This window comes from Camelus bactrianus, chromosome 11, assembly GCF_048773025.1.
Source record: "Camelus bactrianus isolate YW-2024 breed Bactrian camel chromosome 11, ASM4877302v1, whole genome shotgun sequence".
NCBI lineage: Eukaryota > Metazoa > Chordata > Mammalia > Artiodactyla > Camelidae > Camelus > Camelus bactrianus.
The window spans coordinates 54,064,711-54,079,005 of record NC_133549.1 but is presented as its reverse complement, the minus strand read 5'-3'; the positions used below and the strand labels follow the sequence as shown (position 1 = coordinate 54,079,005).

The 14,295-nt window shown below is 34.2% G+C and overlaps 1 protein-coding gene across 3 annotated transcripts in view; it reads left to right on the top strand.

Moving 5' to 3' along the window:
* Positions 1-14,295, top strand: part of PCDH15 (protocadherin related 15) — a 721,184-nt gene that overhangs the window by 530,364 nt on the left and 176,525 nt on the right. For all 3 annotated transcript variants that reach the window (XM_074374029.1, XM_074374028.1, XM_074374030.1), the window contains exons 17-18: positions 4,825-4,918; positions 9,927-10,055. In XM_074374029.1, coding sequence (XP_074230130.1) covers positions 4,825-4,918; positions 9,927-10,055 — 223 coding nt within the window. The remainder of the gene's footprint in view (positions 1-4,824; positions 4,919-9,926; positions 10,056-14,295) is intronic.

The following is a 14,295-nucleotide window of genomic DNA, read 5'->3' as shown; positions in this document are numbered from 1 at the left end:
CTATGTGATTAAATTAATCTTGACACTAAATTTAAAGCTTGATTATGTTTTTCATATCAATTTGAAATACCCTGAAGATTAACATATAAAAAAGATGATATGCATTTTTTCCCATCAGCTCTACTTTCAAAATATATATTCAAATCACTCTTCTCTCACCCTTCACTCATCTTAGTTCATGCTGCCATCATCTTTTCCCTGAACTGTTACCAATATCTAACACTTTCTATTGGTCTGTGTTTACTCATCACTAATTACTATTTGACATGGAACGCCGTATCAAACCAGAAGCAATCAAACATTTTGAAGTACATATTAACCTCTCTAAATATCATGATAAGGCCAGAAACATGATGCCCGCGTCAACATGATAAATCTGCCAAAGACTCAGACACTTGTAAGTGTAAATGATGTTAAATCACAACTAGTAGCATGTACTGGAAAAGATTAAAGGAAGCATGGAATACAAAGCATGAAATCTGTGAGAGAGTCTCTGCCTATAATTAGGCTGCTGTAATATTTCCTAATAAGCAATGCAATTTGGGGAAATGAACACTTACAGAAATGGGTTTTAAATGCTAGCAGGTTTGTTTGGAAACAGATACCCTGTACTACTTTATATCTACATTGTTTAAACAATGAACACTATTTGTATGGTTTGCCAAACCAACTTACTGTCTAAGAAAGCTTGATTTTTTTCAAGCAAACACATTTTAGGCATATAGCCTTCATGTTTGGTGAGGAAATTCTGTGTAATATAAGTAATATAATTGCAGTGACATTCACATAGCATAAAATTAAGCATTTTAAAATCAACAATTCAGTGGCATTTAGTAGACTCATGATGTGGTACAACTGTCAGTTCTGTCTAGTTTCAAAACGTCATAATCATTCCAAAAGGAAACACAAACCTGTTAGTAGTTACTCCCTACTTATTCTTCCCCTCAGCTGCTGGCATCCACCAAGTTGTGTTCTGACTCTGTGGATTTATTGATTTTGGATATTTCCTATAAATGGAATGACACAATATGTGACCACAATATCTGGCTTTTTTCACGTAGCCTAATCTTTAAAAGTTCATCCATTAAGAAGCATATCTCAGTACTTCATTCCTCTGTATAGCTGTATACTATTCTGTTATATGTGTATACAGCAATTTGTTTATCCATTCATACAGTGATGGAAATTTGTGCTGTTTTTCTATGTTTTGGCTATTGTGGATACTGCTGCTATGAACATCTATGAACATGTATTTAAGTACCTGTTTTCAATTCTTTTGAACATATACCCAGCATTGGAATTCCTGGGTCATATTGTATTTAGTTTTTGAGGAACTGCCAAATTGTTTTCCATTGTGACTGAATGATTTTACATTCCCACCAGCAATGTACCAGGGTTTCAATTCCTCCACATTTTTATCAACACATTATTTTTCCCATCAGTTTTATTAATTATAGCTATCCTAGTGAGTGTGAAGTAGTACTTCATTGTAGTTTTGATTCATGTTTCCCTGATGAATAATGATGTTGAACATCTTTTCATGTGCTTGTTTGCCATTTGTATATCTTTGGAGAAATATCTGTTCAAGTTCTTTGCCTATTTTTTAATTGGGTTGTCTGTCTTTTTTGTTGTTAAGTTGTACGGAGTCCCTTATGTATTTGGGAAACCAGACTTTTATCAGATATGTGATTTGCAAATATTTTCTCTCATTTTGTAGGTTTTCTCTCTTTATTGATAATGTACTTTGATGCACAAATTTTTTCATTGCAAGCAAGTCCAGTATATCTATTTTTTTCTTTTGCTGTTCATGCTTTTGTTGTCTTATTAAAAAGTCCGTTGTCAAACCCCAAATCATGAAGATTTATCCGTATGTTTTTGTCTAAGAGTTTCATGGTTTCAGTACTTATATATGGATTGTTGATCTATTTTGAGTTATTTTTTGGATGTGGTATGAGATAGTCCAGTTTCATTCTTTTGCATGTAGATCTCAAATTGCCCCAGCGCCATTTGTTGAAAAGACTATTCTTTTCCTATTGAATGATCTTGGCGTTCTTGTTGCAGATCAGTTGGCTACAGGTGTATGGATTCATTTCTGGGCTCTCAGTTCTGTTCTGCTCACCAATATACGTGGGCACTTTTAAATGCCTTAATTTCCCGAGACTCTCTTTCCAGTTTTCCCTTCCAGGATTTTGGTGTTCCATTGTATGCCTCAAACATAACCTTTTGCCTCAGATGACTGCAGGTTGGTCCCTGACTTAGCATTGTTTTCCAGGAATACTCACTGCTTTACTGCCTTGAGTGAATTCTGAGTTAGGCAAAATAAAGACAAAGACCATGTATTACTCCTTCAGGCAGACTCCAGGCAGCCTCCAGGCAGCCTCCAGACAAGTGGAATAGATGAACACAATTTTCTGTGAATAAAGTAGTTATGCTGCCTTCAGAAACAGGTACCAGGGTATTACATTGGTAATGTTGGCTGCTATCTTTGAGACCACTCTAATCCAGGCAGGGATGGAGCAAGGACAAGTAAAAATACACAAATCTTTACTATCATTTTAAGTTGCATTTTTCCTAATTCTGCCTTCATTTGGTTGCTATCAACCTTTGACTGTTTTCCAGAGTCCTATTAAAGGTGTTTCTGATCATTCCTGCTTTATTTTTTGATGCTTCTATGGAGAGACCATCTTTTTAAGCTGCAAACTTCACCATTTTCATTATCACTCCTGTGCAATAGATTTTTCAATTATGTAAAATTTAAGTAAAACTATTATTGATGTTTTTATCAAGAGTGATTCTTATGTATTTTTAATACATGGATTTATAAGATTTACTGCATTCTTAAATGCAGCCTAGTATATCCTGCTCCATAGCTTCCATCCAGCTGGTAGTAAGATTCCTCCTTTCCAGTTATTTCTGAAATTTCATGAAAGGATGCTTGCATGTACCCATAAACTAGTCTTTCAGCTATGAATCCCAAAAGACACTACGTGTTCTTTCTCTCTTTCCCTATTTCCCAAGTATCCTGTCTAACTTTCTACTACATTAGGACACAAGGCACACATTATCTTAAGCAAAGGATTATTTCCATAATAATCAACATGAAAAATAAGCTATTTAGGTATAATATGGCTCTAAATGGTAATATAGTATAAATTTTTAGTGATTTTTGTATTTAATACACAAAGAATCACATAGAGTCTTGAACTTTAAACTGAGGGGAGAAATGGAAAACAGTAACTCAACTCTCTTCTTTTCATTGTACTATGGACAGGTTTTCAGATTTCCTGTTTCTAAGTTGCTTGGGAATAAGTCTCAGAAGCAATAAATGTCTTACTTTTCCCTTTGAATGTCATTTTAGAATGGGATTATTTGAACCATCTGTGGTATGGGAATTTGATCCAAACCTGATTGCTGTGAACTACCCTGGGAATTAGTTTTCAGTTATTTGGGCAAAACAATTTAAAATGTATAAAAGGCAAAGTTAGTTCTTCATAGTCATACCATACGTTTAGAACTTTTTTTTAGGTCCATATCAACAACAATAAAACACAGCAAATAGAGTAACTGAGACTCTGATTTTGATTAATTGGTGTTGACTCTCTGTACCCAACTACCATATGTGGCGTGAATTGCTTAAATTCTGCTATAACAATAAAAGCACTTGCATTAAAATGAAAACCTTTTGTCAATCAGAAACAAATTATGTTTTTATACTTGATAAATATTTTAATGTTTTATTAAATTAATGTAACCTCTCCCTCACAGTAGATGCCTTTTAGACCTTAGTTAAAATGTCATGTACAATGTCAGACTGTAATATCTAAGACATAAATGTAGAACTTGTTTTAGAGAACATTATAAGTGACCAAACTGTTATGAAACAATTCACATTGGAGAATAGCATCTTAAATATTTAAAAGCATTTATTCTAAACAGGGAAAACATTAAGAATTAGTATTAAAAATATTCTAAGTACGAGAATTTTCCCAAAGGCTCTTCATCTCCCATTATACATAATACTTAAATTAAGAAACATCTAAAATTTAAAAGGATAACAAAATGGTAAAATTGTTAGTGTATCAACAAAAGAGTTTGTTTTTATGAATTATAAAATGAGAGAATGAATGCTTATAAAATTAAAAAGAATGTAAAATATGCAGCCTGATTGCTCTTTTGAAAGCAATATAATATATTTAAATATGGTTATAGTAGAGAATAAAAAGAAATATTATAAAAATAACCATAATATCTAGAAAAGTTTTACTATTCCACTGTGTATTTTCTAATTGTCTCCAATGAGCCTCTGTTATTTTGAAATTTGGAAAGAAGGGAAAATAAATTTTAATCTCTAAGGTATATCAAAGATGAAATTTAGATGTTTGCGTTTCCATAGTGGACACATATGTGACAATGAATTAGAATGATAGAGATTAAAGAAGCCACTTCATTATCCAAAGAATTGTGAACCTGCTAAAGATTAATGGACTTTTTTCCCTTTGAAATAGTCACAAACAAGATAGATACCTCTCTTCCTGGAATGAAGTAAGCATAGTTTTGTGGAGTCTTTTGTAGGGGGAGGCTAGAGAATCAACTCCGTTATCTCATTCAGTTTGGCCATTTTTCATTATTGTGAAGAAGCTGAGCAGCCTTAAAAGCTTTTTTCAATTTGCAACATGAATCCTAGAATCATTCATCTTAAATACTCAAGCTATGTTTGCCGAAGGGGGAGAAATCCTATAGAAGTAGTTCACAACCGTAGGAAGTCTCCCTGTGACGTAATATCTTTTTGTACCTCATTTGTTTGTTTATTTTCTCTGTCACTAGTACTGGGATTCTAACCTTAGGGAAAGCACTGGACAGGGAGAGCACTGACCGCTACATTCTGATCGTCACTGCTTCTGATGGCAGGCCTGATGGGGTGAGTACTCTCCTTGGGGAAAGGGTTTTAAAAAGAGTACTGAAGACATCGAGAGAGGCTTGGAGTTGTATGCTCTAAAGCGATTTATGACAATCATGAATTCATGAATTAATTTCGTTTTCACCTGGAGCAACTACTTTAAATTATTTGAAGTGCTCTTTTCTCCAGTGGCCTCTTTTAATCCATGAAACCTGCACTCTGAATCTGTTATGGAGTTGCATCTTTTGACTTGACAGAATACATACTTGGGGTGAACATTCTTATTCAATTTATGGAGGAAATGAACTCTAACTTAGTCTAAGAAGTGTTTCATTTTGTTCATCACCAGCACAGCACTGGCAGGTCTGGTGGTTTTATTATGTTGGATCTATTTCCTATAATGTCACTTTTTGGGGGGAGAGGGCATGCTATGGGCAGAGGGGAATTTGTGCATAGGTTTCTTGAAGCACTTAGGAAACCAAGTTGATTGACCCTATAGTGTATTTGTAAGCAGCACTTAGAATCTGGACTAATCCTTGATGACTGAAGTAGTTTAAAAGGGCCCATAATTCTAGAAGAGATAATTTTATTTCCTCTGTGACTAAAAATCAGTGTTAAAAGTAAATAAATTGTTTAGTCGTTCAGGAGTGTTTTAAAATCATTTGATTGTATTCTTCAATCTATCCTATCCACAACTACCACCATTCTGATTTTTGAGCACCGTAACATTTCAGTTGTCAGCAATGCTTTATTAGACTGTTTTGTTTTTGTTTTTATTTTTGTTTTACCATTTCTATCCCACAAAGTAGCTCTTGTCTTTAGTTCAGTGCTTATGGGTGAACTCAGCACTGTTCTCTGGAAATAATTTCAAATTCAGTATAAGTGTCTAGTCAAGACTCACCCAATTCAGATAACAACGTATCTCCAGTTTATTTGGAATGATTTTTTTATCTATAAAATAGACTGATCATAATGCTCTCCTCACACTTATTTTGAGGACTGCTGTAGAAAGTTTACCGTGATAGAAACATTTAAAATTTAGTCTAGACAGTTTTATCTTCTTAATTAAAAATTAGAAAAATAGATAGGGGTAGTTCAATTTAGTAATTATAATCTGCCCAAAATAAGCTATTTGCCATTTTTCAAATATTAGATAAACAGCTATATGTGGAAATAAAATATACAGAAGAGATTTAGTAAATAGTAGGGCAAATAGAAGGCACTTAGATATTAGACAAGTGAATAAAAATAAAATCTAAGATAATTTTTACATATGCAATCCCTTTAATTTATATAGTATGCCTGTTTAAGATATAGGTAAAGAAGTCAGTGAGAGTCTTACGAAGAAAATAATTGAGAACTTGACTTATGATGAAAGTTTAATGGGTAACTTGGCTACGAAATAACTGAGGGGGGAAATTCTAAGGAAGAAGAGAAATTATTCAGCATAGAGTAAGAAGTATAATTACAGTGAAGTAAAAGTAATAAGGAGGTTTCAGGTCTACCATTAGGATAGGGGAAAAAGCATAATGCATAGCTTTGAGATACGTCACATTATAAATCAGACATTAATGGAAGTAATATTAGCTAGAAACTTTTACCTTTGGCCTTAAAAGTAAGATTTCTTAGACAAGAATAAAGGTGGAAAATAAATAGTATATTAAGCTATCTGTCATAGCTATCATAGTCTCAACCTAATTACAGCTTTGCCCACATCAAAAAGTGAAAATAAATTCTGGGATTAAATTAGTGATTTAGTTCTGTCTAGAGCATTTTTCCTCCAGTTATTTAATTGTTAATTTTGATTCTCCTTGACCAGGTCACTTAGCATTTCTAGCTCTCCTTTTTTCATTCTTATAACCATTAAAGACTCATTCAGCTTTAAAATTCTGATCCTCTTAAGTAATTTGCTTTATTTTCAAAAGTATGTTTTGATAATCAATAGAAAAATAAACATTTAGATTTTAAACAAAAAGCTTCTTCAGTTAATTTCATCATTTATGTAATTTTAGAGATAGACTTAATGATGAGCACATATGGTGAGTTCTTGAAGAAAAAAGTGATTAAAAATAGTAAGTCTCACATTTTGATAACACTTTTCTTATCTAAACATTTAAACTTATGTCCTTTGTAGAATTATAGTAAAATTAACCTTTTAACCTTAATAATCATGAGTTTCAAGAAAGATATTTAATGAGCACAGACCCCAGGTAGATGGACTTTTCTTAAGTCAAAAAGATTACTATCAATTTATATGAAAAAGTTGCAAAGATATAATTTGAATATTGCAGAATAGAGTCAATAGTTCTAATATGTAGCCCAGAAATCTACGTTTTTTAACAATTAATCAAGTGGTTCTGATGCACATGGTCTTCAGACCACTTTCCAAGAAATATAAGCTGGCAATTATTCTGTGTGTGTTTATTATCTTACATTTCTGCCAGAGACATGGATAGTCTTTATTTCATATAAAATTCACTAAGATATGGAGAAATACATCTACATGATCCATAAATTTCAGATTCTATTAGCACAGACCACAGCCTTTGATTGAGGACTCAGAATAGTCTGAAATCATCCCACTCCATGGTGTCAAGAATGAGAACTTTAAAGAATGGGATGGAAACCAGTACAGTAGATTGACAGGGAAATACAGGTAGGCTGACCCTTTATGTAAGCACTTAGAAGGAAGGTCAGCAAACCCGAGTGTGGCTACTCTTAGATTTTGGCTCCAGGCTGTCCATTTTAATGTCTCGTTTACCCTCAGGCAAATTGGGAACTACTGCTACTATAAAAGGCACTTCTTTTTACTGGTTTTAACTCTAACACAACTTTTAAAGAAGTAACATTTGTTAAACTGATTTTTGTTATAAAAGCAATGTAGCCCTCTTAGAGAAAATTTGGAAAATATATAGAAGTTAAAAGGGGAAAATAACATGATCTGTGTTTCATCTAATCAGATTTGAATTTATGCATATCCACATACATCTACTCACAAGCATATGTTGGTGTGCACACATCCTTTAAATGATTTCATGGAGATGTGCACACAGAAGGATACACAGACCACAACGGTGCAACGTAATGAATTTTCACACAGGGAACACACTTTTATAATCACTATTCAGAACAAGAAACAGAAACTAATTAGCACCCCAGTAGCCCAGCCTTGTGATCATGCCAGTCCCTATTCCACCTTCTTCACAAAAGTGGTCCCTATCCTGACTTCTATCACAGTGGAGAATTTGCACCAATCTTTGAAACGTCTGTACTTGGAATCATATGGTATGTACCGTGTTATGTCTGACTTCTTACATTCAACGTTACATTCATGAAATTCATTTATGCGATTATACGTAACAGTAATTTGTACATTCTTAGTATTATACATTATTCCATTTGTGTATGATACACTATCTATTATACAACCATCTACTATTGGTGGGCATTTAGGCTGTTTCTCTGCTTTGACTATTCAACACTGCTCTGCTCATCTTTGACATTTCTTTAAATAAAATTTTTATTGGACTTTTAAATACAGAAATATGTACAAATCATACTAAATACCTGAATAAATTTTCACAAAATAAGCCCACTGATATAGTGAGTACACAAGGGAATGAGCCATTAGCAATACCAAGAATCCCCTGCTACACATGGTCATTTTTTAATGACTGCTGGACATTCTATGTTAAGAATTACAAGGCTTGGGTTAAAATTATATTGCTCAAAAGAGGATTTACTCAAACTTCTGTTAAAATAAGGGCAGATTATCTTAATCCAAACAGAGTTTGAATACTGAGTTTAATCTGAGTAAGGCCTGGTCTAGACTTCATGCAGCATTACTCATAGAGTATAGAACTCCAGTGATCCCAACAGAAAGGATGGGGTATTTACCAGAACCTCTCCTCCGAGGTAGCTAGGAAATTCAGCTTTTGACCCCTCGTCCCCACGACTATGGCAACATTTCTTCAGATTCATTTCTTCTAAGTCACCTCTTTATGTTCATCTTTTTAGCCATTCACCCCACATTTCTTACAGTTTAGGACAAATTGTTTCTGTGGTTTTTAAAATGAAAGTTATTCTCTTATGACAGTGACAGTTTCCCTGCTTTTTCCTTCTACTTTTTATTTACATATTATTGAAATTTCGTATCATAGCATAATGGATTTTTTATTTTCCAGCCTACAGTTCTTTCTTTCTCAAAGTTTGGTCTCAGCCTTCTGCGATCTGCCCCACACTGGGACAGCGCTGGGTGGGGGCATGTGCTATACTCAGGCTTTGATTCGAGAGAGCAGTTTCCAGCTTGAGTGATGTATGAAGATGCTCCTGGATTGTGCGAAAGTCATTGACTTACATGATATTCTCTTTTTGTAACCGACCAGGGATTTTACCTTTTAACCAGCTAGCACATACTGCTGGTAGGGTTCTTTGCTTACCATTTTCTTAGGCTGTATAACCATGAGGTAGTCATTTGATTAGTGATTATTAGTAGTATCCTCAAACTCCTGGTTTAGATATGAACCTAGGAAATTACTAATGTAGTATTTTCTGATAACATTTGCTTACCTGAAAATACCCATGGGGCATACCATGCTATTTTATAATGCACTAGTTATCTTTTTAAACAGTACAAAATGTAGGTGGTAAAAACTACAGAAATGTTACATTTCAGAGAAAAAGTAGTGCACATGTATATAAACAAAAGCTTGCCACCCGTAAAATGTGAACAAGATAAAGGTAAAAGCACTTTCTAAAAGTAAGCCTCCAGGAAATACTTGACATTTTCAAGAAGATATTTGCCCTTTAATATCATTATTTGTTTTTTCCAACTGTTTTTTGAGGTGTTTGAAAATTGCAAGTTTCCTCTCTTCTTTTTTCTCTTTTTTGGGGTTCTTTTTTTGGGAAAGCTAAGAAATAGGAGTAATAATGAGATGCCTTTTAGATAGACAAATGCCAGGATGACAATTAACTGACATCAAAATAAAAATAACTCCTCTCACATTTAATCGTTTTGGTTTTCTTTAAGACCTCAACCGCCACAGTAAACGTGGTGGTGACAGACGTCAATGACAATGCTCCAGTGTTTGATCCTTATCTGCCCAGAAATCTATCAGTGGTAGAAGAAGAAGCCAATGCCTTTGTGGGTCAAGTAAGGGTAAGTGGAATATTTGTGTGTATCTTAAATGTATTCTTTTAAAGTGAATAATTTTCTTTCGTATTAATTTGAAAAGAGATTCAGCTAATGCCATGTGTTCAATGATGGATCATCAGAATTATTTGAAAGCAATCAGCAAGATCAGTTGGGTGTAAGGCAAGGCGGTAATAAAGTGCATTCATTCTTGATCACTGTGCTGGATACCCCTCAAGATGTTTTTATACATCATATTGTGTCTGCTTGGATTTAACTTATTAAGCTTGCTGATTTACGTTTTATGACCATTGTGTCATTTAAACACTGATTCATTGGAGAATATTCTTACTCAATATGTATTTCTTATTTTCTAGAATTATAATAAAGTATTTTTAGAGAAGAGTGTAACTGGCTATACCATTAAGTATAAATTTGGACATACCAAAATGGAAATGTTTAGATGTACATTTGTTTGATTATGTAAACACATCTTTAGCATCTACTATATGCCTTATCTTTCAGACATATCCCTTATTGAGCACACTTAATACCCATTTCTAGACATGTTCTCCTAATTTCTAACTGGACATATTAGCCAGTTTCTGTAGTTTTATTGATGAATAATCCCATTTTATAAAATTAGAGACAGTACGTTCTCAATTGGGCTATGTCTGGTCTTGAACACAGTGAGTGGTCTAGAAACCATGAGACAAAGGCAGATTTTGAGGAATATACACATATTTTGAAGTATTTACCTCAGATAAGGCTTGTCCGGGGTTTCCAGGCCAGGAGAGACTCCTCCTCCAACAAGAGATGAGTTGCCCAGCTATCCCACATCCAGGTTGCAGGATCCTACTTCTTCCCTGTTAAGATCTTGAGTTTTAAATAAGAGCTTTGCTGATGCTTTGAAGTAAATCTTCTGTACAGTTCAGTTATTATTACAGTCAAACCAAAGATCTGTTTTTCAGTTCAGTCTTCTCTCTGGCTTTAAAAGACAAGATTTCTTTAAATGCTGTTGTAGAACCTTCTGGATTTCACGGTATGCTCTGAGATACCGATTGGCTAGTTTGAGCCAGTCAGTTTTTTTTCCTTAGAGCACTGACAATACTTGCAACTACCAACTCCATAGTCATTCTTATTATCATTGTCACTTCTTCTCAAATCCTGGAGAAATTGGTGAGACATTTTTATGCCACCCCAGTTCACTATGAGGAAGAGTCTTATAATCATGTTGTCACAGTATGCCAGGTGGTCTCAATGCCATGTGGCCAGACAACCATTCACCTCCAGACCCCACACGATACCTCTGGTGTCAAAAGTTTTACTCTGATTCTACCAGAGGAAACCTGGAGACAAATTCAGGATAAATAGGTTTTTTTTTTTTCCTTTTTTTATTTTTTGAGATACTCAAGTAATACTAATTGTGAAGTGAGGAAGTGATGCAGAGGAGAGAAGGTAGCCAATAAAGGAATTGTTATTAACCAGCTGTTGTTAAGAAAACTGGAGCTTAATCCCAAGGGCAAATTCTGGGGAATGACACAAAACACATTCCCCAGAGTTATTGATTCTGACAAGTGATGGAAATGGTAAATTCACAGAATAAAAACTGAGAGTTTTTGGTCAGTGATGCTGTGGAGGAGGTCACATTTTCAACATTTCCTGCCTCCAGCACAAGCAAGCAGCCAGCTCTCTGCAATTCTGATATAAGGGCATTCAGTGAGACCGTGAATCTTAGCAGGTGTAAGTTGGCCAGAGAGTATACATGCTCTGATGGAAATGCATGGGGCACTGACAGCTTCTGTTACACCAAGCAAAAAGGTGATTAAATCTATCAGAGGAACACGTATGTGCAGAAAGCAGAGAAAAGGAGCAATTCTGGGGAAGTTGACTATGAATATCAATGAGAAAGAAATTAAGAGGAGTTAAAAGCTATGGAAAGATAATTACACGAATAAAACCATAAAGAAATGAGAGCATGTGACATGTCATAATTCCAGTAAATAAGATGTGACATATAAACATTTCTCTATGCCATGTTGTAGAAGGTGCTAGGGGACCTCTAGAGGGTCTGTGGTGTGGCATCATCAGCTTTTATTTTAAAAAATTACTCCTGAATAGATTGTAATGAGAGATTATAAATTCAGAAAGCTGAATTAAAAGACAACCATAATAACCCAGTCACTGAAGCTTGAACTAATATAATAGTTTAATTATAATGATAATTGTCACTCTAGGAAGCCACATTGGTGAAAGCTGAAAAAAATAATTTAATCATATCTATCAACTATTCAGATAAAATAAACAGGTATTGAAATCACTTAGGAAAATTATCTTTCCCATTCCTCTTAATGTACTTAGCATTGGAGAGATAAAGCTTGTGTGGAATATATAACTAGTAAATAAGTAGCCATTAACACGCTGAATAATTTTTAATTTTTTTCCTTTTTCTTAATTTAGTTTTGCCACTTTTCCTACTTGTTTTCTGTCTTTGTAAGAATTACAGCATTAAGTTTTATTTCTTGCCTCCTAGTTCTTAAATTTGATGAGAAACAGTCTAATTTTTCAGCATTAAACATTGAAATATAGACCTTAGCCTCATAATTTGATAAGGCAGTAATCATACCAGTCTTTAGGCAATAACATGTTTTCATAAAAACTAAAATGAGTTTGAAAGTACAAAGGAAATGGAAAATAGCCAAAGCAGGTGCATCCAACTGATTCTGCACAGTTCCAGAGAAGTCATAATGTTCATGGAATGGAATTCTGATGCATCACAATGGTCTCCTGTTGCTGCCTAATGATAATTATATAAGACAGTATTTTCATTGAATGACTCATGCTCCACTTTTAAAATTTAATTTTGTCACCAAAAACTATTGACACACCAAAACCCAAAATACACCAAAACCCAAAATATGTGTGGTTAGTAATTGTATTCAATTTGAGTTACCCACTTCGAGTTTTTGTTCTAGTGATATTTTAGTATGAATAATCCAATATTTGAGTTCAAATGCTGAAGGAACTTTTTACTTACTTTTATTTACTAAGGCAGTTTTGTAGTAGCAAACTTTATTAAATTGATAATACTTCTAAAGCAGTATTTATGGATTATATAGAGCAAAAACTTTTTATAGGCATATTAAAAATACACTTACTTTTTAACGTAAACCTTACTATACACAGATATATTATAACACACTTCAATCTGAGAATCTTCCCCATAATCTCAAAGCATGTGCAGTAGCAGCGTTGTTGGGGAAAAGATGTATACAGAATAAAACCGAGCAAACAAGTAAGAATAGACTCTGTATCAAATTTACTGAAAGAAATGAAAAACATCACAGGACACCAAGGTAGCTATGTCAGGATTCATGGGGGAAAATGTATCATCTGCGGTAACTTAACAAGTTGGTAAGATTCTAGCTGAAAAAACAAAGGAAGTAAAGATACCAGGCAGATGTGATACAAGACAGAATTGAGCTCAAGAGACAGTTTGAGAACAAGTCAATAGCTTGACAATAAGGGAAGATTTGTGTAGAAAGGTTCTAGAAAATTGGTTCAAACATGTTGAGTTCAGATAGAGAAGGCCCGGAAGACCTAACGAAATAGCCACTGATGAAACGACTTTACTTGTCAGTGTAAAGTTTGGTTTAGTACCCTTCACAGTATCTCACAGAAGTTAGAATCTAGAAGGTCTGTGTGCATATTCTGACTCTGGACCACAAGCATGCCGATAGTTCATCTTCAGAGTGAGTCTCAGATATAAAAGACCTCATACCAACTACCACAGAATTCTCAGTTGATCCCAAATCCTTAGTTGTACAGATACCCAGCAGAAAATGCAAAAAAGAGAAAGAGAGAGATTATGCAATGGAGAAGAAATTTTCAAAACATGTATGTATTTACATATATATTTACTTATTATTACTAATTATTTACTTATATATTATTCACTTATTATTGTTAGATAAGGTAAATAGTTGAGGGTAATATTGGGTATATTATTGGGATTATGTAATCTTTAACAAGTTTGGTAAACTGCTTGGAGTATCTCCCAGATCCTGTTTATTCTTAAAATTGAAGGACCTGCTGGAAATAAGTCATCCTAATGTGTAAGAGTCAAGCAGATGAGTTTGGTCCCATTATGAATGCTAGGTCTTCAGAAGTGGGGAATCATGATGCCTAGTTCAACACGGTGTGTGTCATTTTCATTTGTTTTCTCAAACAATGTCTGATGGATTCAATCTTGAGTCTGGGTTGGAGA